Source organism: Phyllostomus discolor, chromosome 2 (genome assembly GCF_004126475.2).
Source record: "Phyllostomus discolor isolate MPI-MPIP mPhyDis1 chromosome 2, mPhyDis1.pri.v3, whole genome shotgun sequence".
Classification (NCBI taxonomy): Eukaryota; Metazoa; Chordata; class Mammalia; order Chiroptera; family Phyllostomidae; genus Phyllostomus; species Phyllostomus discolor.
In genome coordinates this window covers 103,798,765-103,826,329 of record NC_040904.2, presented here as the reverse complement: position 1 = coordinate 103,826,329, position 27,565 = coordinate 103,798,765, and the positions used below count along the sequence as shown (strand labels likewise).

Below are 27,565 nucleotides of genomic sequence, written 5' to 3'. Positions count from 1 at the left end.
ATTAAGTACTCCCAAGCTATTGAAATTATAGTTATGAAGGTAAAATCAATGAGATTTTAGGAAACATTAAATAAAACACACATGAACAAATATTAGAAGGAAACATGGAGACTTAATTCCACAACATTAACAATGGGTGGACTTTAAAAAAATTCCTTTTACACTGTTACAAAAATTATTTTTATAAATCCAATGCCATTTGCTAAAAGTTCTGAGGATCACCAAATACTCCAGAAAAACCAAGGCACCAAAGTCCAACAAACAGGACTGAGGGGGGTTACTGAGTGTAAAAAGGGCCTGGCCATCTGCCTTACTTCTGGCGAAGGAAAGTCTACATCAATGTCTGCGGGTAAATCCACATTTTCAGTTAAAAGTTATCCAGAAATAACATAACATCCTTTTCCCCAAAATAAGCAGTTCAGAGGGTATTGGAGGGGGAGGGTTCGTGACCTTTACTTATCTTGTGCGAGCTGGCACCTCACTGTGGAGGGCTGTGTGGGAGGGCAAGCAACGGGGCAGGGGCGTCCTACCCGCCCCCACCCCCCGCCCCCATACACACTATCACTGCTTGCAGAGCATCTCACAAAGATGGGCCTCTGGGAATCCGCATGGCACCATGCCACGCTTCCTGCTACTTTTTTCCCAACAGTCAAGAGTCAGAGCTGACCCTGAAGACCAGGGTCACCAACAGCACCTTAGGAGGGGCCACAACTGTGTGCTTCTCATGGGTGAGTCACAGAGGGCGGCAGCGACCACATCTTAGTCATCATCCTGTCCCTAGAATCTGTCCCTGTGGCACAGGGGACACCCTCAATGCCTATAGGTTAATGATCCAAATGTAAAGCAGAATTAAAACAAGAACTGGGCTATCACCAGAAATGCTGAAGCATCTGTAGTCCTTTTTGAACTGTACCCTAGGTGGTATTGTGTGCTAGAGCCACAGCGTCAGAGGAGCCTGCCCAGCTGCGAGGCAGAGCACCAGAGAGCACAGCGAGACCCTGGGGAGAGGCTAGGGTACTGCTGCCGCAACCCCCGCCCCCAAACAGCACTCCGAAAGCAAACGCAAAGTGCAATCACAAACTGAAACCACCACTCCGACTCCAGAGTGCAAAGGACAGCGACTCGAAGAGAAGGCAGGAAAAGCACCGTGCAGTGGAAACGTCTGTAAGGAAAGTCAGTGACGTAGCACATGACTAACGCAGCCTTGGGCCTCGGATCAGAGCCTGAAAGCACAGCCGACCTCAGTCTCTGCTCCAGAACAACCGGAGTGACCACTCTGTGATTAGAGGCCCAGCAGACTTCACACTTCAGACACCCATGAGCCCCTCTGCCAGGGAGTCGGCATTTTTGCCAAACAGAGAACATGAGCGAGCTGGCGTGTTAGGTCTGCCCACCTTTGACAGCAACCTCTCCTGAGCAGCATCTCTGCCCTCATGCTGTGTTTGCAGAATTTTAACAGCACTGGGCATGACTGGAAGTTACCGTTATTTCAGTTTTAGAGGTGGGCATAGGGAAAACAACCAACTAAAACATAGGCCATACAGTCAGGTACCAGAAAACGATAATGGTGTAGAATCACCTCACATTCTCACTAGTGCCTTTTGAGATCTGCTGCTTCCAAAGACAGAGAGCCATTACCCTTCATCAATAGGACAAGGGGCCAGGCAGGTCTCCACTCTGAGTGTTCTGCACACGTGGCTACACTGCCCAGAACGAAGTCAGATCTCCAGGGGAAGGGAGGGGACCCCTAGCAAACACAGTCAGAATCTGCATCACCATGGATTCATGTGGTGTAAGGGGTAGCAAGGGAGAGAATATCACTACCCCCCCCCCAACACACACAAAATACAATCATATGCATTATGCACTGCTCTTTCAAGTGAGAAAGTCAAGAAGCCCCACCATCTCATCCTGTGTCGGGTCATTGTCAAAGATCTTCATAGGTGGAGGGAGCGGGGTGTGTGATTCTTCATCTGGCTCATCTTCACCCCAACCTTTCTTGCTCTTCTAGAACAAAAGAGCAGCATTAGTCACTGTTTCATACAGTTAAAAATGCCAATGGACTTGCACTTTTTAAAAAAGCAACAGAAGATACTCTTCTCTCAAACAGACTCCTGTTTTTTAGCCTCAGCGTCCTCCTCTATAGAATAGGTACACTTGTTTACCTTGAAGGACAGTGAGGACCAAGAGGGGACACATGTGAGAAACACCCACCCCATTGATAAGCCAATGAGAAAACTGAGTGTGGTCAGAGAGAACCTAACTTTTTAAGTGTCTGAAGGACTATTAAACCACAATCTGATCATCACCAGGCTCCACTGCCATTTTCATAGGAAGAAATGGCAGATATAGTAAAATTACAAAGAGACTATGGTTGTATATTAGGAAGTACTTCTTAGCCACATGCATGACTAGAGTAGGTTAGTTTGCCAGATAACATAGCTATCTCTTTCCACCAACCAAAACATACCCACTGTATTTTGATCACAGAATCTCAGCTTTGGAAGGACCCTCAGAGGTCACCCCAAAGGACCTCTTGGCTAACGCAGGCATCTTTCTGTCATGTGAGATCATATAGCCTCCCAAATGCTTCCAGTATGGGTGTTCATTCATTTTCATGAAGGCTCATTCCATCAGTAGTTAACAACCCCTTCCACCCCTGTGCTGTCTCTCTCTTTGAGCTGAAACCTTACCTGTTATAACTTCCACTTATTAATCATAATTCTCCCCTCCAGAACAAACTGGACTTGTCTACTCCCTTTTATATGGGGCGTTGCTCAAGATACTTGTAAACAGCTATAACTTCCCAGCAGTCTTCTGTTGCCCAAGTGAAATGGTCTCTATTCATTTATTCCTATTCTGAACAGGCCTAGCAAGGCTTGATGCAGTCCTTAGCAGTGGCAGGGCACTAGGTGACTAGCTGGCTCCCCTTGGAGCCAAATCTGGCAAACTTGGGTCTGTTTGCTAGATATCCTAGGTGCTGGTCAGTCTGAATTGGTCACAAATCAAACTGGCAAGGTCTTGACAATACAATGAACTTGGGTTACTTAGGCTCAATAAGGAACACTACCGGGGCCTAGAGACTGTCTAGCTCACCACACCTGTGGAAAGAGGCCTCCCAGGCCTCCAGGGAGGATGTGTGTCAGAAGCCCCTTCCTGATGGCCATGTGTTAATACCTCATCAGCACTGTCTCCCTGAGGGGTCGTCTCATCACCAGGCTTGGGAGATCCCAGGTCAAAGCTCTTCCGACCATCACGCACTTTCTTCTGCTTCTTGATGTTTCCGTCTGCTTTCCCACTGTTAAGCCGGCGCACAGGACTCGTCAGCCACTTCTTAAGGGTGTTGGTGGAGCGCTTGGGGCCAGGCGAGCTATGGATGGAGTTCAGGGAGGGCTGAGCCTGCAGGTTGGCCACTGACTCGGACTTGCCTCCATTTTCACTTGAGGAGTGAGAGTATGCATCTGAGGAAAAAGGACAGACAGACACAGTGTGTCAGAGGCAGCTAAGGCGCCTGCCAGCCTGGGAGTGAGACAGCTCTGTCCTCAGGAAGCTAGAATGCAGGCAGAATGTCAAGGCCAGCTGCAGACCCCAGTCAAGGACACACTCTCAGGAACGGCAGTAATAGCCGACACACACTCAGCTTTTAATGTATTTGGCACCACTCCAGGTGCTGTGGTTCCAGCAGAGAAGAGAAGACAAAGACACCTTCTTTCATGGAAAAATCAAGGTCCTTAGCAGGAGTTACCAACCCATAACAATGTTATGGAGCAACTCTTAGTGTTTTCTAAAGATATGCAAGTCAAAGTGTTCATTTTCACAAACCTTTTATTTAGCTACACACACACACACACACACACACTCACACAGAAGCAGAGAGGAGAGATGAGTGAAAGAGCAAGTCAGAGCTCACAAGATAAAGGCAAATTCACACAGAAGTATGTGCCTAATTGGACTCTAAACGATAAAGCAGTGGAGTTCACAGGAGGGTCAGATCAGTGTTGGTGGGACTGGTCTGTAAAGGTGTGGAGGGAGAGATCTGTCTGACTAGAGGAGAAGGGAGAAGAAATTCCCAAAGGAGGAGAGGGTGGGGACAAAAGCACAGAGGCAGGAAAATTGGAAAGTTAAGTTACCATAGCCCATAAATAGATCTTTTGAATAAAATGAAGATTAACAGAGAAGAAGAAACTGGATAGAAAGATTAGTGAGGATACTTAATAATAAACTAGAGGAGTATAAACTTTATTGTGAGACTTTACCAGAATGATGATAAAAAGGTTTTGTTTGTTAATTAATCTGGTACCTATACGAGTCTGTCCAGCAACTGTTAATATAATGAGAATGGTTTGTGCGACTTCAATGTAACCTGGCAGCCAAGGAGAGTGGACTGGAATGTGCATGTGTGAACAATGACAACTTCACTGTACTAGTCAGTTGGGGTGGTAGATGCCATTGAGCGAGCATGTGTACTGTGTGGCCTTCGCATTCAAAATGACTGAGGGAATAGAGCAACGAATCCACATCAAATGTTGCAGTAAGCTTGAACATTCCTCAGCAGAAACTATTCGGATGATTCAGAAGGTCACAGCTATGGGCACCTGGTGATTGGCAGCTTCATCATAACAACACACCTGCTCATGCTTCACGTCTTATGCAGAGTTTTTTGGCAAAACATCAAATCACCCAGGTGACTCAGCCCCAATTTAGCCTTATTAGGCACCCTGTGAGTTCTAGCTTTTCCCCAAACTAAAATCACCTTTGAAAGGGAAAAGATTTCAGAGTATCAGTGAGATTCAGGAAAATACGATGGGGCAGCTGATGGTGACTGGGAGACCCGTGTGAGGTTCCTAGGTATCTACTTCGAAGGGGGCTGAGGCATCATTGTCCTGTGTACAATGTCTTTTGTATCTTCTTCAGTAAATATGTCTATTTTGCATAGTACATGGCTGGATACTTCCTGGACAGGCCTCGTATACAGCATATCCGTGGGAAGGGGGCAGTTAGAACCTAGAAGGCCACACTAGGGCTGTGTTGAGGGACTGTCAGGAATGAATCTGAGGCATTTCAAAGCAAGAAGTGGTGCCGTTAATGTTTGGATGGCAATCAAAGGTGAGTTACCTCTCTGTATGCTGCTTCTTCTCATTACCAAAATGGTCTTGGGGGAATACCTGACCAGCTTTACCTTGACCCCCAACACCCTCCTCCCATCACCCCAGTGCCAGTTTGTATACTGATAGTTAAACCAAACTCATGACTAGGTATTGAAACAAATTATTGGAGTGGTTTTTTGTATACCTACTTATCTCAAAGGCTGAGTCACCTTTCCCCATAATAACTTCATTCCAGACCTAGCCTAAAGGTCTAATCTAGCCTTGGGGGCTCTCTGGCCTAGATAAAGAAGAAACAAAATCCTGAGAGAAGGTGAATGAATGCTTTTGCCAACAGAGAGCTATCTCTAGCTTCTACAACTAGTTGATCTCAAAGGCACCAAGACTGACCCTGCAGGGACTTTCTTAGACATTGGGAGAGTTTTGTACATACTTTAGAAAATAACAGCATAATATTCGGATCTAGAAGCACAAAAAACGAGCTCCTAAAGTTCTCTGGTATGAAGAATAACTTACAGGGTTGCTCTGCTGAGGGAATATTTGGAGATCGACTGATTAGGTTGGCATCCCTTTAAGGACCAGGTTGTAATCTTATCTCTGAAAATTCCTTGCTGGCCACAGGCTTGAGTATGTTGACATTACTTCTGAAGTGTTGGTATGGGTCAAACTCCTGTTCTCAGAAGCCTGGGTGATAAGCATCTCCCCAGCACTGGCAGTGGGACCAGGGCCTTTCTGTTACCTTTCTGCTGATAAGCTGCAGAAGCTTTTCATTCACCAGGCCCCTGTGATGTCACATGGCTTCACTAAATCCAAGCCTTTGAAACCTAGATTGATCAGCACATACTCTGTCAGCAGGTTAAGGAGCCCAGCCTCATTAAGCAAGCCTTGTGTGACTAAGCAAGACTTTCTGTTCCATGGCAAATTATAACTTGGCTTTGAGACTCACTAATGCAAACTTTGATGGACGATTCTTTTGCTCCCATCGTCATCTGGTTCTGCTTTGGTGCATTCTCTACAAATTAGCAGCAAGAGGCCAGATTATGAAGTACACATTACAAATCAAGAGTATTCTCAATTTTGTTTTTTCTGTGTAAACAATTAGGGCCATCAACCACAGTCCACATAAAAGAGAATTCAAGAGATGGAAACAATCTATGGTTTATCTTTTAGAATTCAGACAGTACCATTTCTAAATACATTTTTCTTGTTTTTTTGAAGATTTTTTAAAAATTTATTTTTAGAGAGAGTAGAAGGGAAGGAGAAAGAGAGGGAGAGAAACACCAATGTGTGGTTGCCTCTCACATGCCCCCTATTGGGGGCCTGGCCAGGCATGTGCCCTGACTGGGAATCGAACTGGCGACCCTTTGGTTCGCAGCCCATGCTCACTCCGCTAAGCTACACCAGCCAGGGCTCTTTTCTTGTTTTTTTTTTTTTTCTTTCAGTTTTGAGATATAATTGTTTTATATTTATAATTGCTTCAGTTTTGAGACATATGACATTGTATTTGTCTATGGTGTACAACATGACTTGATATATGTGTATGTATTTAGAAATGTTTACTAAACTAAGTTTAGTTAATATCCATCTCACATAGTTGCAATTCTTTTCTTGTGATGAGAACTTTTACTAAGTCACTTCAAATGTATGGTTATAAAAGAATGCAGCATCATTTAATTTAGAAAATTTGTTCTTAGTTTATTACTGCGTCAAGGAATGATTGGTGTGTTATGCTCCTCCCATCTCTGGGAGATGGCTGCAGTTAAGTTGTTTGAGGATTTATTCTAGTACCTTTCCTGGCACAGCAGTTAAGGTATTCACCTGTAACATCTTCAACAATAATACTTTGTCTCATCAAATCTTTCCAAGCTGAGGTAGGTGCTATTTTATGCTCATTTTAAGAAAGAGAAAATCAGAATATTTTAGGGCCTCGAAGACTCATAGGTAGTAAGTGTCTGCAAGGCAAGATTTGAATCCAGATATGATGACTCCACTGCATAAATACCTAATCTTATTCCCACATCTGTGTTCATTCCGTGTATTCCTTTAGCCTCTATGATTATTGTAAAAAAGAGCATGAAGTCACTAGTCTTTGTAGCATTTCAAATACACATTTATATATAATTTATATAAGTTGTAAAACTGCAACATTGAAAACAGTCTCAGTAGCACTAATTTTATGGAGAAGGCAACGGAGGTTTTGATATGGGAAACCCACTGTCACAATTAAGTTGATCACAAAGTTAGGACCAGAACCCAGCCATCTCTATGTCTGCTCCAGCACTTTGAAACAAGGCTCGCTCTTTAGCCCTGAGGTGTAGAATTGCCCATTAGACTGATGTCTGGTTTTGAGTCACTGGAAAGACAAATGTGTCCCTGGACACGGCAGGTAATAAAGTTCCCCAGATGTTCCCCATTTCCCCATTTTCTGCATCAGAAAAAAGAATCACATTCTGAGGCTAATTTATTATGAAATATTTTTAAATACAGAAAAAATTTAATATCTATATAGCTACCATTTATTTATAATAAATGTAAATATTTCCCCATATTTTTGCTTGAGTTTTTAAAAACTGAAATAAACTACTGTATAGTTGAAGCCTTTTTAAAAAATTTTTACCTCTTTGCCATACTATTACCCACTTTCTTGCCCAAAGTGAAATTCTCCACTGCTGTTAGCAGGCACCTTTCCCTCGATTAGCCACTTATTGTTAGCCACTTATCGTGTATGTAAATATAATATTCTGTTGTGTTTATATTTTATATAATTACCACAATGTAGGTATTAATTTGTAACTTGCTCTTTAATTCAAAATTATTTATCTGTGTTCATATATGTAGATCTATAAACTTCATTCACTTTAAATTGTTGAATAATATTCTTTCTTAGGACATATGATGTTTGTAATATGTTATCATAACAGTAGACATTTAGGCTGTTACATGCCCCACCCACACACAGATATATAGTGATTTTAAGCAGTCCGTACAGCTCTCTTGGCACACGTGTGAGAATTCCTCTAGGACAGGGTTTCCCAAACTTATCTGTGGTCAGAGACCCAGTTTTCTTATTTCCAGTCCGTTTTGGACCAATACTTTTATAACATTAAGTCATATTCTTAAGTGTCATAGAAATGTCAAATTATTATAAAAGCTTCTAAATGCTAGCTCTCACTTCCTTTACTCATCTCACTGTGGATTGGAAACAAATAGCTCACCTTTGCTGCCTGCCAATCACACACTGAGTAGCACTGCTCTCAGCTCTGCAACATTTAAAGTACACATCAGGTCTGTCCAGAAAAAGTCCAGCCATTGTTAATATAATGAGAATGGTTTGTGCGATACTGAAGTAACCTGGCAGCCAAGGAGAGTGGACTGGAATGCACATGTGTGAATAATGACAACTTCACTGTACTAGTCAGTGGGGGTGGTAGACACTGTTGAGTGAGCATGTGTACTATGTGGCCATTGCATTCAAAGTGACTGAGCAAGTAAAGCAACAAATCTGCATCCAATTTTGCATTAAGCTTGCATATTCCTCCACGGAGAATATTCAAATGATTCAGAAGGCTGCAGTCAACTGGTGACTGGCAGCTTCATCATGACAACATGCCTGGCTCATGCATCATGTCTCGTGCAGAGAGTTTTTTGGTGAAACATCAAATCACCTAGGTGACTCAACCCCACTATCGCCCAAATCTGGTGCCCTGTGATTTCTGGCTTTTCCCAAAACTAAAATCACCTTTGAAAGGGAAAAGATTTCAGAGTATCAGTGAGATTCAGGAAAATACGATGGAGCAGCTGATGGTGATTGGGAGAACTGTGTGAGGTCCCAAGGTGCCTCTTTGAAGCGGACTGAGGTGTCGTTGTCCTGTGTATAAGATTTCTTGTATCTTGTATCTTCTTCAATAAATGTGTCTATTTTTCATAGTACAGGGCTGGACACCTTCTGGGCAGACCTTGTACATCAAGGTGGAGCTCCGGGTTGAGGGAACACATGTCACCAACTTCACTAGGTGTCATCACATTGCTCTCTGAGCTACTCCCATCAACTGTGTGCAAAAGCTCTCATCCTCCTGCCTTCTCCTTGATGTTCAATTGTGTACATTTGCACATAGTTTTCCTCTGGAAAAATTAAATGTGTTCTTCCTAACCCTAGACATATACTTTAAGGAAGTAAACTGAGACAAATGTAGAATGCTTCAAGAAGAAATGAAAAGGTAAAAATCTATGCCTCTAGATCAATCATCCTATAGTTGATATCTCAGCCAAAATAGAGAAAAATATCTCTATTTTTCTATTGGAAGAATAGAAAACCTGGCAGGGTAATCCATGAAGCTGAAGGTCCAACTTCATAGACTGAGTGGCACAAGCTTACGTGCTTGGCCATTGGAATATCATGATACTAATGAAGTCAAGGAAATCTAAATAAGCCAACAAACGACAAACTCTTATCCATCGGCAGATTTTATACTATTTTTCATCCCCACTTTCTTGACTTACCAAGCTACCTCTCTCAACCACTTAATCTCCTCCTCATACTTGAGGGGAAAAGACACACTATATGGTCACAAAACATACTCCGAAGCTCAACCAATAACTAGAGACTTCCTGACACCAACACTCGTCTTCTAATGATATTTCGTTGAGGTTGATTTTGAGAAGCTCTGCTAGTCTGATAAGTTTCCTGCCTTACTTATCTCATCTGAGAACGATCTACTGGTGCCTACTCAGTGGATTGCAACACAGAGATGACCTGGGTTCGGAACCTGCTCAGCCACTAACTAGCTAGGTGGCAATGGACAGACACTCAGCCCTCTGTTTCTTCATCGGCAAAGTGGAAAGATGAGACCGGAGCATTTAGAGCCTGGCTCCACCACGAACGAGGTGTGTGACTCTCAGCCACTTACTGAGCCTCTCTATATTTTGTTTCCCTCATCAGTAAATGAAGATAATATTAGTATCTATCCCATAGGGTTATTATTAGGATTAAGGAATTAATATTTATAAAGTGCTGAACATACTTTAGATCCATGGGAAGCACCATCTAAGTTAAATCAAAATTAGTAAAACCATAAAAGTCTTCCTTAATTCCATGACTCTGAGTTTTCTCTGTATGCTCCTTCATTCCATCTGTATGTTCTTCCAAAGGCTAGACTAGATAACTTAAGGCCATTTTTAGCTTCAAAGTTTTGTGCATTATGAAAGCAATGAAGACCTCAATGCTGCCAGGTGCCATTCTGTCACTCTCCCTCCCCACGCCATGTAACCACTCCTGTGACCAATGCCTGCCATCTCCTCTGAGAGTCAGGCAGCCCCAGCCTTCGACTACCAGGCCGCTGGTGTCCCCCTCCTCCACCATTTGGAAGGGTAAGCAGCCTCCTTATCTCTGGTGGTATCTACAGAATGGGAGCTTCTGCTGGACTTCATGTCTAAGCGATCGAACAACTGAAGAGATTAGGGTCTCAGGTATGCTTGCTTGGTTTTGGTTTTTAATCACAGGAGCATGTTTCCAAGCAGCAGAGGAGATGAGAGCTGTCTGCTGGACATGAAGATGAAAACTAGAATAGCCCATGAGAATCTGTGCACTAAACACGTCATTGCAAGTCAATTGTTTTTGTGGAATATTGTCCTTCTTTTACTTCGGTAGCCCTTCCTTAGGAAACAAAAAAGAGGATACTTGTGTACAGCCTGGGTAGTAACTGACTATACTAGACATCTGTCATATCTAAATACAGCTCCTTTATAAACTCAATTTCCCTTTTACAAAGTTTCAGCTCATATTTATTTCATGTTTATGTTGCACCTTAAAAAAAGCTTCTACCCTGTTTGTTCCAGTATAAAATTCTGCAAAACTATTCTGGAAGCAAAATACATTGTATATAAATCATCAAAGATTACAAATTTAGGATATATGGCCAATGCCTTATGGCTGCATCCACAGGACTGTCATCTGCGATTTTTCTAATCACAAAATGTTGATTCAGCCTTCTTTCCACTGACCTCAAAGTGAGCTGAAAGTAAAGAAGGACTATACCTCCTAAGCAAAAGGAGAAAACAGTTTTATTAGTTTTGTAGGTTTAGTATCCCCGAAGACCAGGAACAGTGTCCCTGAGGGGCTAGGCTGGGCCCCCAGAGAGCCTATGTATGGGTAGGTGCCACCCAAGGTTTCATCGGACCCTGAGCACCCTGGATGCGTAACTCACTAAGCTGGCCCATCATTTTCTACAGTACTTTGAAGGGCACAACTCAAGACTGAAAAACTCACTTGCAATCCATTTTTCTGGAGTTCAGTAATAGTATTCCATCACACCCCAAAAGCATGTCTTTCACATACTCTATAGTGTAATTGCTAAAAAAGGGGGGAGGTATTCTTGTTCTACATTAACTGTACCTATTTTATCTAAATACTTAGTAGGTCTATAAATGTCCCCCTGGTATTAATCCTAATACTGTATTGGATGCTTTGATTCTAATGACCAAAATCAGAAGACATCACTAGGTATTTAGTAAATATTTACAGAAGATTCCTCAGTCTCCTGTTCCTTCATTTTGCTTTAGCTCCAACGTCACAAGACTAATTGTAAACTCATCCTTATTGCTTTTCATGGCTTAAACTGTATAAGGCAAATGCATTTCAACACATCTGTCTGCAGAGATTTTATACCCAAACATTGATGTTTTCTTTGGTTTCTATAAATAATTTGTTAAATATAAAAGTTATCAATTCCACATATGAGTGAAATAATTATCAAAGTAAAAAGAACTTTTTAAGAGAAAAAGTAAAAATTACCAAAGTATTTATACACTGGAAATTGCACATCTAGACTAGGGCATATAATGGGAAGAAGGTGAAGGGTAAACATTCTCTGGGCAATAAATACACAAATCCAATGCTTTGTAAGCAGGGACAGCAGAACACCTGCAGCAGTTATGAATATACCCTTCATGGCATATGATAATGACTGTGGCGGGACTTTTAGTGGCATGCTCATGAAATCCCATGTCCTGGCTGCACATTCAGCTGTGGTCCCGAAGCTATGGGCCACCAGATCTTGGCATGGCTGGCTTCTCCCCAAAAACCATTTGATTGACCACTTGGTACCAGAGGATGAAGAAAGCTGTTATGGTGACAGTAATTGGAAATGAGGAAGAGGAGAATCAGCCTGGTCCAGAAATACTGTTTCTTCCCACTAGGGAACTCACTGTCCTTGCAGTTGCTCCTCCCACTTGGCAAACACATCTTGGCTCAGGATATTCCTTTTCCCACCTCTATGCCATACTCAAGTCCCACATGCACGGTGCAAGCCCCTGCATGCTGTTTATCGCGCCATAGCTTTTACAAAGGACTTAGTTCAGGAATCTCTTCTCCAATGAGTCCTTTGCCAACCCACCACATTTTACCCCACCACTTTACTCAGGCTTTATGTATTTTTTAATAATCTGTTTTTACATCTAAATCCTTATAATTTGGAACATTCATGATTGACTTCCCCTACTAAACTGAGTACAAAATGAAGGGCCACTCTGAGCCTTAAAGTACATTGTATTAGACTGTATCTTAGTTCATTTCTACTGATTGGTCCCCTTCTTTTCCCTATTCTGCTGTTTCTGTCCTGGTAGAACGTGCACAGAGATCTGAGATTTGGGGGTGATTGCAAACCCAGTGGCATCCACAGAGGACAGGAATCCTTTTCATCTTCAGAGCCCATTGGGACATTAGCTCGTAATACCAGGGTCTTTTCCAGCAGACAAAACAATCTCCACAGGGGCGAAAAGTCAGCACCTCTGGTTTCAAACTAGAAGACCCTTTTGTAGTTCCGTTCTAACGCAGTCCAGATCTCCCTCAACCACTGCAGGCTTCTTCAGTGCCTGCCCCACTTCCCCAATGCCCACACTTGTCCCTGACTCCCATCTGGACACCACTGGATGCAGAGGTTGAAATGATAATGTTCTCACCTCAGTTTCCCCTGTGTACTCTTCTCTCTGAGCCAGAAACGGGGAGAAGAGCCCTCAAAGGACACCAAGTCCTCACCCCCAGATAAGCATCCCCCAAATAGGCATATCCTAAACTTGCAAGGCCATTGCTGTGACATGTTGCCACAGTGACTTGCTTGATTCACTACCCTTCTAGTTGTATTGGAAAGTTAAGGGCCAAAAAATTCCCTCTCTTTCTTTCTCTCTCTCAATTTCACCAACACTTTCTCTATATTCAAGGGATGGATTCCAAAGCTTGATATCTCAGATCAAGGAAAAGTCAGTGAGAGCAGTTCTGCTGCTCTTCCAAGAGTAAATATTCTAGATATTATCTCCACCTATATACCCATTTCATTCTCCCAGACCAGTCCACAGCTTCTGGAGAGGGAATGCACATTTCTTCTAAGCTGTAGAGTAGAGAACTCTTCTAAAAATCTTCTAAACTGTCCAAAACATAGCCACCAAAAGAACATGGTAAAACTTCACAAATTCAGACCAAGAAATAAATATGACATATTAGTATACAACATAAGTACAGATTTCTATTGAAGAAATGGTTTGTACTTGTGACAGGGAAACAACAATCAGTGGATAAGCCAGAACTGAGGTAACCTGAGATCTGTTTTCTTTTTTTCCTTCTTCTCTCTTTTTTTTTCATCCTAACCCAAGGACTTGTTCACTGGTTTTTAGAGAGAGGGGAAGGGAGGGAGAAAAACATGGATATGAGAGAGGAACATCAGTTGGTTGCCTGTCGTACGTACCCTGACTGGGGATTGAACCCACAACATAGGCATGTGACCTGACCAAGAATCGAACCTTCAACCTTTTTATTTATAGGACGATGCTCCAACCAACTCAGCCACACTGGCCAGAGCTGAGATCTACTTTCCTTTATAAAGAGATCAGGAGCACAAGGAGGTCATCTAATCATGACACATGGCACCTGCCAAGTTGCGAGGCTAGGGTAGGCATCTTCCTCCAGCTGCATCTCTTCACATGCACCCCTCCCAAGCTCCATCATACGGACAGGTAAGCCAAGCTTCCCTGGTAAAAGAGGGCCACTCCTGAGTCTAGGATGCATTCACACCCAGGTTTTCTCCTAGGCCTTCAAACAAGCCCTGAGGTAGATTAAATGAGTTCCCTAAGAAAGTCTACCCTACTAACTTACATAGTAGCATTTTCTGCTTTTGTTTTCAGATTGTGTGAATGCAAATTAGTTCAACCTTAGTAATATTTACCAAACCTCCAAATAACAGTATATGAATCATTGTGTAGAACTGAAAACTCTTCCAGAGAATAATCAAGGCTATCTTTCAGCTAGCTTTTCTCTCCTGTGAGCAGATCCTTCATGGACAAGGATTTCTGCACTGATATTTTCTTCCTATTCCCACTGCCACTGCCCGAATTTAGACCTTTTAGATCATTTGCTTTAATCATGTAACAACCTCTAAACTGGTTTCTCTGTATCTTTTTCTTTTTCTCTTATCCATTCGACCTATCTCTGCTATCGGAACAATTACATCGCCTTGTGCAAATCACTGTTCAAAACGGGATCAGTGAAGTCTACCTGGTCAGCCCGCCATTTACACTCCATGGCCAGATCTGGGTTTGCCTTTCCAGCTCTGTGAGTTTCCATTCTTTGATAACCCAAGGTCCTCAGACTGTGGTCCCCAGACATGAAATGGAAGCACCACCTGGTGCTTGTTAGAAATGCAAATTCTTGGGGTCCACTTCAGAGCTACTAGATGAGAAACTGTGGAGGTGGCCCAGCACTCTGTGGGTTGACAAGCCCTCCAAGTAATTTCAATGTATGCTGACATCTGAAAAAAAATACTGGACGTGAACCCTCCTCGGTAGTCTAACTGTTCGGTGCACCACACCACCCATGTTGCATTCCTTACTGTTCATACTACTCTGCTGCTCTCTCTCTGCTCATCTAAAGACTTCTTAGATGGCTGAGTCCAACACATTCCCCTATTTCTTTGAGAGTACGTCTTGCACCATTCCTTTGGCACAGATAAATACTCGTGTGCATAACCTCCCTAACTCTAAGCAAAGTCCCCAGGACAGAGGTGTCCTCCAGCCTTACATCTCCAGCACAAACTCTTTGGTCACCAAGGAGCTCATTAAATGGTTGGTGATGAACAGCTAAGGAAAACGACAGAGAAATCATTGGAGTCTGACAATTTTTAGGTTCAGAGACCTCTAAGAAAAACTCAGTGTCAGTGAGGCACTAGTCTCTTAAACTTAGCAATGTGACTATTAATATCGGCCAGTGCTTCTTGTTCCTTAAGACGTTCTGAGTGTTGTCAATCAACTAAGGTTAATTGAATGACGTTACCAGTACCTGTTTCCTTACTTCAGGACTTTTAGGAAACTTTAATATGTTAATTAACTTGCTCAAATAGAGGATGACTCTCCAAGAACATGTGAGTACCAGATTCTATTAACATGTTGTAGAAAGCAGAGTGGTGAGCACTGGTCTGGAATACAAAAGGTGAGTCAGATTCCTGAGGATGGTATCCTGACAACAGGGTCGCCAGTCAAACTCGAAACCTCTTATGAACACTCAAGCAGGAGATAAGTTACAGTCGGTCCAGTTATTTTCGGCTTGTGCACTATCACCTCTGAGTCTACCCAGAGGCCAGTGGGAAGCCTGACCTGAATTTCACTCACAAAGTGCCCTTCGGTAGTAACCTTAGCCAAAGATCACCCAGCCAGGCTTAATTACAGAGGCAGAGGGAAAGGCTGAAGCAGGGTGACGCTGGAAAATTTAAGACTGTAATTAAGCACTACTTAACTGAAAAGGCTGCAATGGAAATTCTCCTAGGGAACCTGAGGGAAGGAGGAGGAGGAAACTGCCTATCTTCAGGGAGAGATAGGTGGCTGGTGGTCAGTACTACCTGTTTTCAGCATTCTTTTTTGGCAAACTACATTTTTTGTGGGGTGCTGGTTGTGAGAAAGAACGTGTTAAGGTTTACGGTCTTCTGGACTTAAGGTAGTGTGAGACCCTGCAGTCGTAATGTAGTGCTGTTTCTCCCGAGTATCTGTGCCAAGAGAATTTTTCTCTAGGTCCTGGCTACCTGGCTTGGAAAAAGTGGCAGATGAACAAGTTGAGTTCAGTCTGCACCTCCCAGTGAAGCATAAGGTCTTGTTCCACATCTCTCGACTCTCCACGTGCTCATGCAACAGCGCCCTCACGGTCCTCCTCCCCGGCTTCCGAGTCCAGCGCACCACTCGCACCGAAGGAGCTTGTGGCCAGCAAAGCCCACTGCCTCAGCCTGCTGGGGACGAGATTCATGGGTGTGATGCCATTGACATCATTCCATTAAGACTTTTTATTCTGACATAATTTCAAATTTAGAAAAAAATGCAAGATTGGTGTGAAGAATTCACCCATCTCACAAATGTTAACATTTACCACTTGGTTTTTCTTTTTTCTCTCTTTCACTCACTTGCTCTCACTCTTCCTGAGCTGTCTGAGAGTAAGTTATACAGAAGACTCCCTCTGATCCCTGAATTTTTTCAGTGTAACTTTCCTAGACACAAGGGTGTTCTCTTACACAACCACAGTACAACTAGCAAAATCAGGAATTTAACACTGATACTCTACTCAAAAGTTACCACTTGTCCCCATAATGTCCTTCACAGAAAAAAGATCGTATCTTTCGTTACTTGAACAGATTGATGTGTACAGGGTAGTTATTTTGGGTTTTCAATTTGGGTTTGCTGAATGTTCCCCTTATGATTAAGATTTGATGTAGAGCATGCATTTTTGGCAGGAATACCCCTGAAAAGAACATATACCATGTGAGGAGACATGTAATATTAATACAATCCAATTCTAGTGGTGTTCACTTTGACTCCCTGGTTACGGTGACAACTGTCACTGACATAATTTTCTAACCCATCAAGTCATATTGTATATATGCTTAGTCCCGATATTTTACAATTCTGGTACAAATCAATTATAAATAATGTTTGAATATAATTCTTGTATGAAAGACTCAATTCCATTCATGAAACAGTTCCTAATCACAAGTATGAGAGGAGAATAATTTTCCACTCTATTGAAAACAGACTGAACAATGTATAATCAAAAAGATGGTTATGCCCAAGGCTAGAACTAGATTTTGTTGAACCGTTATTATAAGTTGTGCTGTGTCTGACATGCTATATCTAAAGCTGGTTGTAGCCCTGTAGGCATACAAAATCAGGCAAGCTGAAGTTTCTACATGAAACTCATATGCCTACATGGAGACTGTGAAAGCTAATCTGGGGTCAGGCTTGCATTCAACCCCTGAGCCCCTTCTGTAGCTCTTGAAATTGTCACTGAACATGCTGTGGGAGGTTTTTCCGGGAGGCATAAAATTCTGGCTAGCTCTGTTCACCATTACAGTATTTTATGAATAAACACAGAGAGATCATCATGACAAAGAACATGGGCTGCTATGGAGACTTGACCAGCTGGAAACGTGGCCCCAGCCAGGGGCCAAAGAAAGGAAACATGTTTCTAAGGTGCTGGTAGACAGTGAGGCGTGTCCTTTATCACAAATCAAGTTTCAGAGTGTGACAGGAGAGAGAAATAGCAAGTAGGTGATGAGAGAATAGGTCAGTGAGAATCTTGGAGGCACGATGCTGGCCTCTAGTCCAGAAAACACTAAGTGAGGTTACTCAACTGTTACAATAAATAATAAGCCTTAAGCATGGGAAGAACTGGGTAGAGAGACTAATTGACACCATACCTCAGGACAGTATAAAGGTCACTTCCTAATTATATTCTGTATGGCATTTGCATAATCAGGACCAGAAACTCCCGTTAGCAAGCATTCTCTGCCTTTAGAGCAGGTAAGACAAGCTGACACCACGTCCTCTAGCCATGAGCTGCTTCCTAAGACAGCAGTATTTGAACTTCCCTTTAATTAGGAGAAACATCCAAGGTGCCCCCTGGGCTGCTAGGACACAGGGCTCTTATTCACCTAGGTGAATAAGATGGTCAGATGTCTTCAGGGACCAACAGCTAAGGTAAACATGAGAAGACTTTGGATACAGGACATTCAGGAGAGGCATTCTGTGGCACAATGAAGAGTGTAAGTTGATGGATTCATATTCATATTTTTTAAAAGAACCTAAACACTGTGCTGCCAAATACTACACATCTAGGACCAAAGACCCTGGGGCTGCCACTTTGCCGTGCCTACCCAATGGTGACCAGGCCATCTCCTCTCCTAGAGCTGGAGCTCCCAGCTTCCAGATCAGCAATGACTGGAATAGGATGTCATCTAGCACCATTGATATCCCTGGAGATATCCTCAGAGGGAAAGATACACAATGAGACTATTTCCATGAGTGCCTCTTTCCTAGAAGACTGCTTATACTCTGCCCTATTATGATGGCTCTTTTATTACTTAAATGCTGGGTCCTACAAGCTCATTTATATAGTATTTATATTTAAAGTTATAGTGTTATTATTCACTCATTCAACAAATGCTTACTGGGTGCAGTCCATGTACCAGGTGCTGCTCCCGAGGCTGGGATACAGAAATGAAGAAGACAAAGTCTCTGATGGTAAGAACTTGACATCCAGTTGGCATAGTGATGGGGTCAGATAATAAGCTAATAAAGGAGTTAGAAAAACTTCCAATACTAGAAATCTGGCTCATGGGCTGGAGACGGCCTGGATAATTTCTTCAGACTGAGCAGTTGGGGACAGTCTCTCTGAAAAGTAAGATGAGAACTGAATGAATGATAAGAAGGAACCAGCCCCTCAAAGATGAGGATAAGGTGTGGTGCCACGGGCACAGCCTGTGTAGGAATCCTAAGGTAGAGATGAGTTTGGGATGTTCAAGTTCCAGAAAGGAAGTTCCTGTGGTTGGACCATAGCTGGTGGACGGAGGGATATGAAATGAGGTTGGAGAGGTGAGCAGTGGTTAGAGTGCATCCTTGGAGGCCATGGCAGGGAGGTGAAACTTTATCCTACATGCAGTGGGAGACCACTGGAGTGTTTTCAGAGACACTGAGGTAAGGGACAGGTGATGGTATACAACTGTACTTTAGTAGACAAACTTCAGTTTCTGATTGGTCCATGTTGGTCCACAGCCAGATAACATTCTCCTGAATTAGAATCAACTTTCTACCAAGAACCACCTTTTCTTCTAAAGGATTTGGGGAGAAACATCTCCCAAATGTGGATGAATGGGAAACACCTTACCAAATCTGGTCTCTGGACAAAATATTCCATATTCAGCTCACACACATAAGGCCCACCTGTTCCTTCCTACTATCAGCTTGTGTTCCCATCACCTACACTTCACCTTATCTCTCAGCTAGATTCTCCCTGCTGTAGTCTGAGGCACAGTGATATAGCTTTAGGTGGCATTATCAAGGAGATGTGTTCCCACCTCTGATTTGCTGATCTCTCTGTCTAGAAAGTTCTTTCCTCAGATCCCATATGGCTCATTTCCTCTCTGCCTCCAGGTTTTTACTGAAATGCTACCTTCCCAGTAGAGTCTTCCCCGACTACTGTATTTAAAACTGCAGCATCCCACCCCTCCACAACGACACTCCCCGTTCCCTCCCTCTTCTGTTTTCCCTGTAGCTCTTACCACTGCCATATAGCCTACTGCATTATCCATGCTTTTTTATTTTCTGTGTGTTCGATGCTTTGCTATCTGGAGCCTGGATGACTCTGCAGAGACAGACCCTCCCATTCCTAGAGATAGCAGGTAACTCAACTGACATTGTGCCTTATATACGCAAAATCACTACTCCAGAGCCCATTTCACAACCACCTTCTTTAATGGGGTCTGCATTTTGGGCCACTATCCACCAGCCCTAATCAGCCCAGGTGCCAGAGAAGCAGGGAGAGCCCCCACACTCCAGAGCCTGCTGAAATTATTCAAACTAGCCAATCCACGACCTGATGACCCTGACTTGCCTCTTAAAGGCTGCAGTCCACTATTCCTGGTCTTTCTTCCTGCAGCCAACCTCCATGTTTCCTCCTGTGGCTCTGTGAGGTGTGCTTTCTCCTCTTAGGACCTGTGAGCAATATATTTTTCTTCAGTGGCAATTATCTCCTGATCTGTTGGCTTCACTGAACCTCAAAATTTTCTATTAATATACTATATTAAGAAATACCTACTACAGAATTTACCTTGTTATTTGTCCCTCCTACTCCCCTTACAGAATATAAGCTCCATGAGGGCAGGAAATTTTTGTCTGCTTTTGTTCACCGCTGTGTTTCTGGCACTCATCTGACATAGAACTAAAACACTCAATCATTTGTCGGAAAAAGATTTTATAGAAAATGCTCAATACCACAGTTTTTTTTAATCTAAATATTCAATAAATAAAAAAGAAGCCAAGGCCCCTGTTGGTGCGTGCATGGACAAAGATAGGAGACATCAGTGGAATTTGAGTTCCAGCTCTACCTCTTCACCTTTCTGAATTGTGGTTTCCTGATCTATAAAATGGGGATAACCTACCTCTGAGATAATAATGTTTACTTAATAGTGAAAGGTTATTACATGACAATAAACAGCAATGACAACATTGGCTGTTGACTGACAATAAACAGTCTTGTGTTGTAATACAGCAATGCCCATGGGGTGAAGGCCTGGGAGTCAGCCAGCCCTTATCCTGAGCCATCAGACTGCCGTGATTTGAGTCATCTGATGAATGAGTTCTCTTTCACTTTCCTGCACAAGACAGCAACAGAGGGAGAATGCACTTCCTTCTTCTGAGCACTACCCCTTCCTCCCTTCTCTAACCTGCTGCTCCTCATCAGTCACAAATGCAGCAAGTGCACACACACACACACACACACACACTCACAGACAAGCATGACAAGTGTGAATGGGCTAGTGACATGACACACTTAGAACTTCCCTGTACTCAGGTTCAAAGCCCCAGAACTATCAGACTTACATTAGAAGAGAGGATTTATCTGGTTCACAAAATTTCCCACCCATGTCTTACTCCAAAGCTAGGAAGTACTTCATAACTTCAACAAATAAAAATACTTGGGTAAATAGGAAAACTTTTCAAAAGTCAGGCTTTCAAATGCAATACATAGTCATTATAGGAAAAAAATAGAAGACAGTGAAGTTTCTGTGGTTCTTTTTCCATGGGATAATTATACCTGTAACACTGAAGAACATTTACCTCATCTATGTGTGTGTAGAGCAGGGTATTCATAGAGTGAATGAACTAAAGCTTAAGCCCACACAACCTTCCTTCAGCCCACTATCCCTCTGACCAAGTCTCAGGGTTGCAGGTGGACTTTACGCTGCTTGGGTCCATTTCTCGGCACACTAAAAAGAGCACTGGGCCAAACCGAGAGTCCCAGGTGAGGGTTTTAGCTTTACTGCTAGCCTGTAGCTTGGCTTTAGGAATATCCCAATCTTGCAGCATGTTAATTCACCAACCTGTGAAATAGAAGGACAACTCAAGATCATCTTTACCAGCCCTTTGACCTTTTAAACTCAGAGATACAGAAGACTGTAATTTGTATTCTAAGCTGACTTTCAGATGCCATTACTTCAGGGGAGGGCCAACATTTCAATCCTGCCCTTTGGCCCCAATTCTCAAGCAGGCCTACATCAGAGAAAACAGCTCCCAGACACCAGTTAGAACCTGAGCTGGGGAGAAGTGAAACCAGAAGGTCTGTTGACCACCAGAAGAAAAGGCAAAAGGGGAGAGGGGACGCTGTATGGTTTCCACATACATCCTGTCCTGGGCCCGACCTGGCTGCCCTCCACTTACCACGTCTACTGGGCGGACCAGGTGAGGGCTCAGTCTCTGGGTACCTGGCCCCCACTGCCCCTGGAAATCCTGCCATCTATTCTTGAGCCTTAAAGTGTGTGAATTTATAATAAACATTTAAAGGTGGCATGAGAGGCTATGAACTTGTAAAACTGCGGGGAAATGCTCAGACAACATGAAGTGGAAGAGGCAGGGTACCATGCTAAGTGTAAGAGCTGCACCAGCTGAGCTGAGTCTTCCTGTCGGGGTGCTGGCTTTTTCTTATTGACTCATGGAAACTCTTTATGCATTCTGGGTAGTAATCTTTTATCAGTTGTGTAGGCTGCAAGTCTTTCCTCCCAGTCTATCATTTGTCTTAACTTCCTTTACAGTGCCGATTACAGTTGCCTAAAACCCATCTGGAAATTATTTTTATGTATAATGTTAATTGGGGACTAATTTACCTTACTTTATTGTCAGAAAAATTTTTAAAGTAGAAACTTCAAAGAACCTCTGTTTTATATTTGTCTTACAAGCTTTCCAAATTTTATAAATCAAAGTTATGGAGTTTTGAGGAGACAGGACCATGAGAAGGATTAAGAAGAAGCCTTGCTACACATCTCACGGCTCAGAGCACGGAGCCGGCCAGACGTGGGAGAGACAGATCGCCGGCTCTGACTCTCGCAGCTCTTCCGCTGCTGCTCGGAGTCTCGCATCACCAGTGAGGACCCCCACCTAGAGACGGCACACCAGTCTAACTATCACTTAAGGCCGACGTTCAAGGACCTAGGAGTGTCCCATATGAGGATGATATAGTAAGTACACCAAAGCACAATTCTCCTCATGCAAAAACTTCAATAAACATGGTTTTATTTCTCTGTGTGTTTTAAGTTTCAGTATACTAGGTTCAATAAATTGATGAATGAATTAATGAATATGTTAAATTAATCTTTAAATCATTTGTGATGGAGATAATCAGAAGGAGCTGGCAGGAACTGAGATGAAAAGGGGGCTAAAGTTAACAATAAAACCTGGGGGAGATGCTAGAAGCTGTGGTGACAATAACATTCTGGTGTGTGTGTGTCTGGGGGTGGGGATCTCAGTCCTGTGTCATGGACGGAGGGATATGGAGGTAGAGCCAGTTGCCCTCCGCTCTTGGGTGTTCTGACACATCACACTGCCTTGGGTGAAGCACAGGGGATGAAAAACACCCGTGGATACACACACATCTTTCTTAAACACACGACACCAAAAAACCCTAAGGTACTGAAACTCTAAAATGGGGAGTCAAAAACTGACGTGGCACCTGTAGGTGCTATAGCTCAGGGGGTGCACCACTAGGGACCATCTGCACCATCCCATCCGACTCCTTGAGGCAGTGACTGTGGCCGTGGGTGTGGCAGACGGCTGACTGGAGGAGTGGCCCCACACTGACCTCTACTCTGGCCAGGACAGGGAGGGGCTGCACTTACGACCCTGCTGCCGTCTGCCCAAAGCAGTGCTGGGACAGGTGAAGAAGAAAGGGGCCTGGGGTCTGCTTGAAATGGTGGGTGGTCTGTCATTATTTTACTTAGCTATGCTTTGGTCCACCTGGCCTTTTGTTGTAATCTAGTATGTTCTAGTTATAGAAGAAAATAATATTACAAATTTCTAAAAATCAAAAAGGTTTAAAGAAGAGAATTAAAAAAAAATCACCCAGAATCCTTCCACATAGCATGTTTTGGGGAACTTCCTTCCGGTCTTTTATAACTTAATAAATTGCTGTCTTCCACACATACATTTACCTTTTGGGGGTATAATTTACAAATTCTTCTTATTTTGATAAAATGCACATAAAATAAAATTGATTATTTTAATCACTTTGAAGTGTACAATAGTGTGCAATCCCGACCATCACCTACATTTGCGTTTTATATGCCACTCTTTACCGAGAATTTACAGCATGACAGACATGCTAAGCATTTCACTGCCCCTGTCTGGTAAACGTTTTGCAACAATCCTGCACCTGCACATGGGTGCTATTATTATGACCACAGAGAAGCCACGCCCCTTACACAGCGGGTTACGGAGCTGATAAATCATAGAGCCAGTACTCGGGGCGGGTCCGATGGACTCTGAAATCTACGCTCATACATGGTTCAGATGAAGGACCACAGCAGGGGTGAAGGTGAAAGTCTAATGTACCTATTATCTGCACACACAAGTATGAACTTAAAAATACCCAGTCTAAATTTCCAGTTAGAGAAGTCTGAACTATTTCTAACCCAACAGAATGAAAATTGCACAGTACTCATTCCCTTTATTTAGTGAGATAATTTAGTTTAATGGTCATAAAAATATTTATAGGGCTTTCATAGCTCATCTGCAACCCTCATCTCCCAAGTCTATTTTCTACCATTAAGCACCTCAACTTTCAGTTCGGCCGTCTCAAGGTTATGCAGAAACAACCTCTGTGGTTTGGGAAGAACAATATAGTCCGACACTGGCACCAAGAGAGGCTCTTGCCGGAGCTCAGTGAGTGACCTCCACGCCCCCACTCTAGGGAACACACTGTTCAAATCATAGGGTAAGCTTGAAAACTGGGAAAGCAATCTATTTTTTTCAGAGTCCTTACTCTGTGGGTTTTAGTGTTTGCCACCCACGTGAAAAGGGATCTCTTTGTGCCAGGATCCAAGTCTGGAGCTCACAACACAGAACTGCATGTGCAAGTTGACGCTGCTCATTTCCTTTATCCTAGTGAGGCTCTGAGAAAGACCTTCTCAAATAAGACCACCAGGCTCCATGTGGTAGCAGTTTTTCCTAGCTTGGTATGACGTATTATCAGTCTAGGAGGTGGGAGAAGCTGGGGCAATGCATAGACAGAAACCATAAGGTAAGAACACCTTTTCATTCCCTTCCTTTTTTATTCTCATTAGGTTCAAAGTCGAAATGAGGCAACTTTTACTTCAAAGGCAAGGAAACCGACTAGCATAGGGGAATACTGACTCTCCCTGACACAGAAGCCCAAAGCAAGGACGGAAAGTTTTCATGTTCATGCTGGGAGGCAGGAGGGATACTTCATTTCAAACAGCATCTAAGTCCGTCCCACAGGTCAGACACGGCTTGGCTCTTAGGCTGCCCTCCTCTGCAGAGGTCAAACCCTGTACATTGGCCGGGCCTGCAGGAGGAGCCAAGGATAGCAAGGAATGGCCGATAGACATCTCAGGGAGAGGTATACTATCAGTTGCCTGCGTTACCTGGTGGGGTTTGAGAGGTGAAATCCAACACTCTCACTAGGAGAGGGCTTCAGATCCTAAGGAAGGACTCGGGAGCATCAACACAAGGGAGCAGGGAAATGACTGACATGAATCACGACTGACAAGTACACGAGGAGAAGACAGGTAGAAGAGACAGTGTTCTTGGAGCTGTGATGACTAGAAATAGCCTCCTTGGGAGAGTCAATACTATTTTAAGAGACAAACAAGTGTGACTGTGGTTAACGATAATCACAGTCAGATGTTGGCAAAAGTAGACAAACATTTCTAGGTCTCTGCTATTTAGGGTATAAAAGCATGTGTGTGTGCCAGACAATGCTTCTGTTAAGAGCTTTGGCGGCACAAGATTTATATATGCAAATAAAAGTAATAGTCCACAAGACAAAGCTGCTTCTGGAACTGCTAACCCATCCTACAGTTTCAGGGACACAATATGGGATTGTACCAGATTCCATAACAGCAATTAAAAAAATAAGAACTTGATACAATGATAGAATCTAGTTGGGCAGCCCGGCAAGTGGGAGAGAGAGGAGAATAATGAGAGGAAACCAGGACTCAATTTATTAACCATACGCTCTTGGGAAAATCTTTTTATCTCTCTGAGCCTCAGCCTTCCCATCCATGAAATGTGCAGGCTGACTCCCCAAGGCTGACGACCAGAGCAGATACCACAGCACCACACAGCAAATTGCTCTCTGTTCATTATTTACACAGACACTCCATTCCAGGGCAGGACTCCCGGTCCCTCCTCATGCTACTTCCCGTGGTTAACTTCCCAGATAAAAAATATCTCTCCTGACCCTTGAAGACCCGGCCCCAGTGTTACCTCTTTACAAGGCCTCCCCTGCACACATCGTCCTCATTTCTGCACAAGAGTGGTCATGCTGTCCCCCAAGCACATACAAAAGAAGAGGCAGAGGGATTTCTGTAAACTCAGCGCAGCTTCTCCTTAGACTAAGGCCCACAGGTCAACAGAGAGGGGAGCCTGCTGGCTTCCCCCCAACACCCAGATGTCTTAGGTTTACGAGTGGGTCCCCTCAGGGGTGGGTCCCAACATAATTGGGATATTTTATTCCCTGAACCACGAGGATTAACTCAAGGATGATCGAATGACCTGACTCAGCATAGACACGCTCAAAGAGAGTCGACTTTGGGGACTTTTGACTCTCCTTTCCATTGAACATGCAGGTCTGTGAGTTTCACTATCAGACAGAGTAATCTAAATCTAACCCATAATGTTAGATTTACCCATTTTGGTTAACATTTAACCAAAATTTTAAGTTTCTTTGTTTTCAACAAAAAGTGGTAAATGTGGTTACTGAATACAAGAACCTCTGATTGGCTGCTGATGACAGAACAGAAATTTTTGAGCCATAAATGGGAGATCAGATATTTACCAGAACAGCAGATAATTGTAGTAATTAAGGAACATATCCAAGATGACCAACTTTGGACACAAATACAGGATAATGGCACAGGACAGGTCCTACGCCACCAAAACTCTTAATATAAGCATTGCTTTGGCATGTGCGCACACCAGTGCATACACTTTTATACCTTAAATGGCAGAGGCCTAGAATAAATGAATACAAAGGTCTTCAGTAGTGGCTTCCACGAATTGCTTAAGAACCCAACACATTGGCCTGCGGGTCTAGGGAGGAGACCTTTGATCTCTTTCTTAATTAAACTGTCTCCCTAAATCAACTCCATGACCCACCAGATCAGCAACTTGTTTTGGTCAGGGACCCTCCCCAAAATAAAAAATTAGGGAAAAGGCCTGTAATTAAAAGCCTAAGTTACCAGTCTTTTCTTCTGGACAGGTTTGAAGAGTACTCACGAATCCCCCATCTCACTTAAAGGTTCAACTGAAACTACTGCCCGGTAAGTCAGAAAAACATCTGATAACCAGAAAGACCGGTGTGGTTCACAAGGCAGCATCTCCTGAGTGCTCTGTACCGGGGAGCTCCAAACTACGCAAAGTAATACCCACACATTCCACACCTTTTTTATTTGAATCCACACGAATACCCCAGGGATAAATAAACACCTCTATTTTCCCAAGTATAAGATGAAAAAATTAGCATGGATAACGTGAGTGACTAGACTAATGCAACTTAGTGAGTGCTGAGGCCAGGATGGAAACGCCGTCTGACCATCTCTAATCCATGCTCTTCCCTTAGAGACCCGAGCTAAAGAGACATTTGCCCCCAAACACCCTCTAGTTTATTTACAGAAAATGACGGATGAGCACAAGGGCGCCAACTGGCCCATGTTCCCTTCTTAGTCAAGTCCCTGTTTGTGATGCTAACCTGGGCATTTTCAGAGAGTTACACTCCCAGCTCCAGACTCTGTGATGTTCTCCTCTCAAATGTAATCATTTCTGAAAGATGCACACAGTCAAGGCAGCCTCTCCACCCTGCCTGTGTTTGTTAGAGATCACACAGAAAAATAAAGGCAGCCCATTTGATCCATAATCTGATACCACTCTAA

General features: G+C 43.3%; 1 protein-coding gene across 14 annotated transcripts in view; it reads right to left on the bottom strand.

The window, feature by feature from the left end:
• Positions 1-27,565, bottom strand: part of KALRN (kalirin RhoGEF kinase) — a 701,923-nt gene that overhangs the window by 68,613 nt on the left and 605,745 nt on the right. For 9 of the 14 annotated variants that reach the window (XM_036018207.1, XM_036018206.1, XM_028504792.2 and 6 more), the window contains 2 exons: positions 3,178-3,461; positions 1,903-2,007 (listed from right to left, as the gene is read on the bottom strand). In XM_036018207.1, the coding sequence (XP_035874100.1) occupies positions 1,903-2,007; positions 3,178-3,461 (389 nt within the window). The remainder of the gene's footprint in view (positions 1-1,902; positions 2,008-3,177; positions 3,462-27,565) is intronic. The other 5 variants (XM_036018205.1, XM_036018208.1, XM_028504797.2 and 2 more) reach the window with 1 other exon arrangement.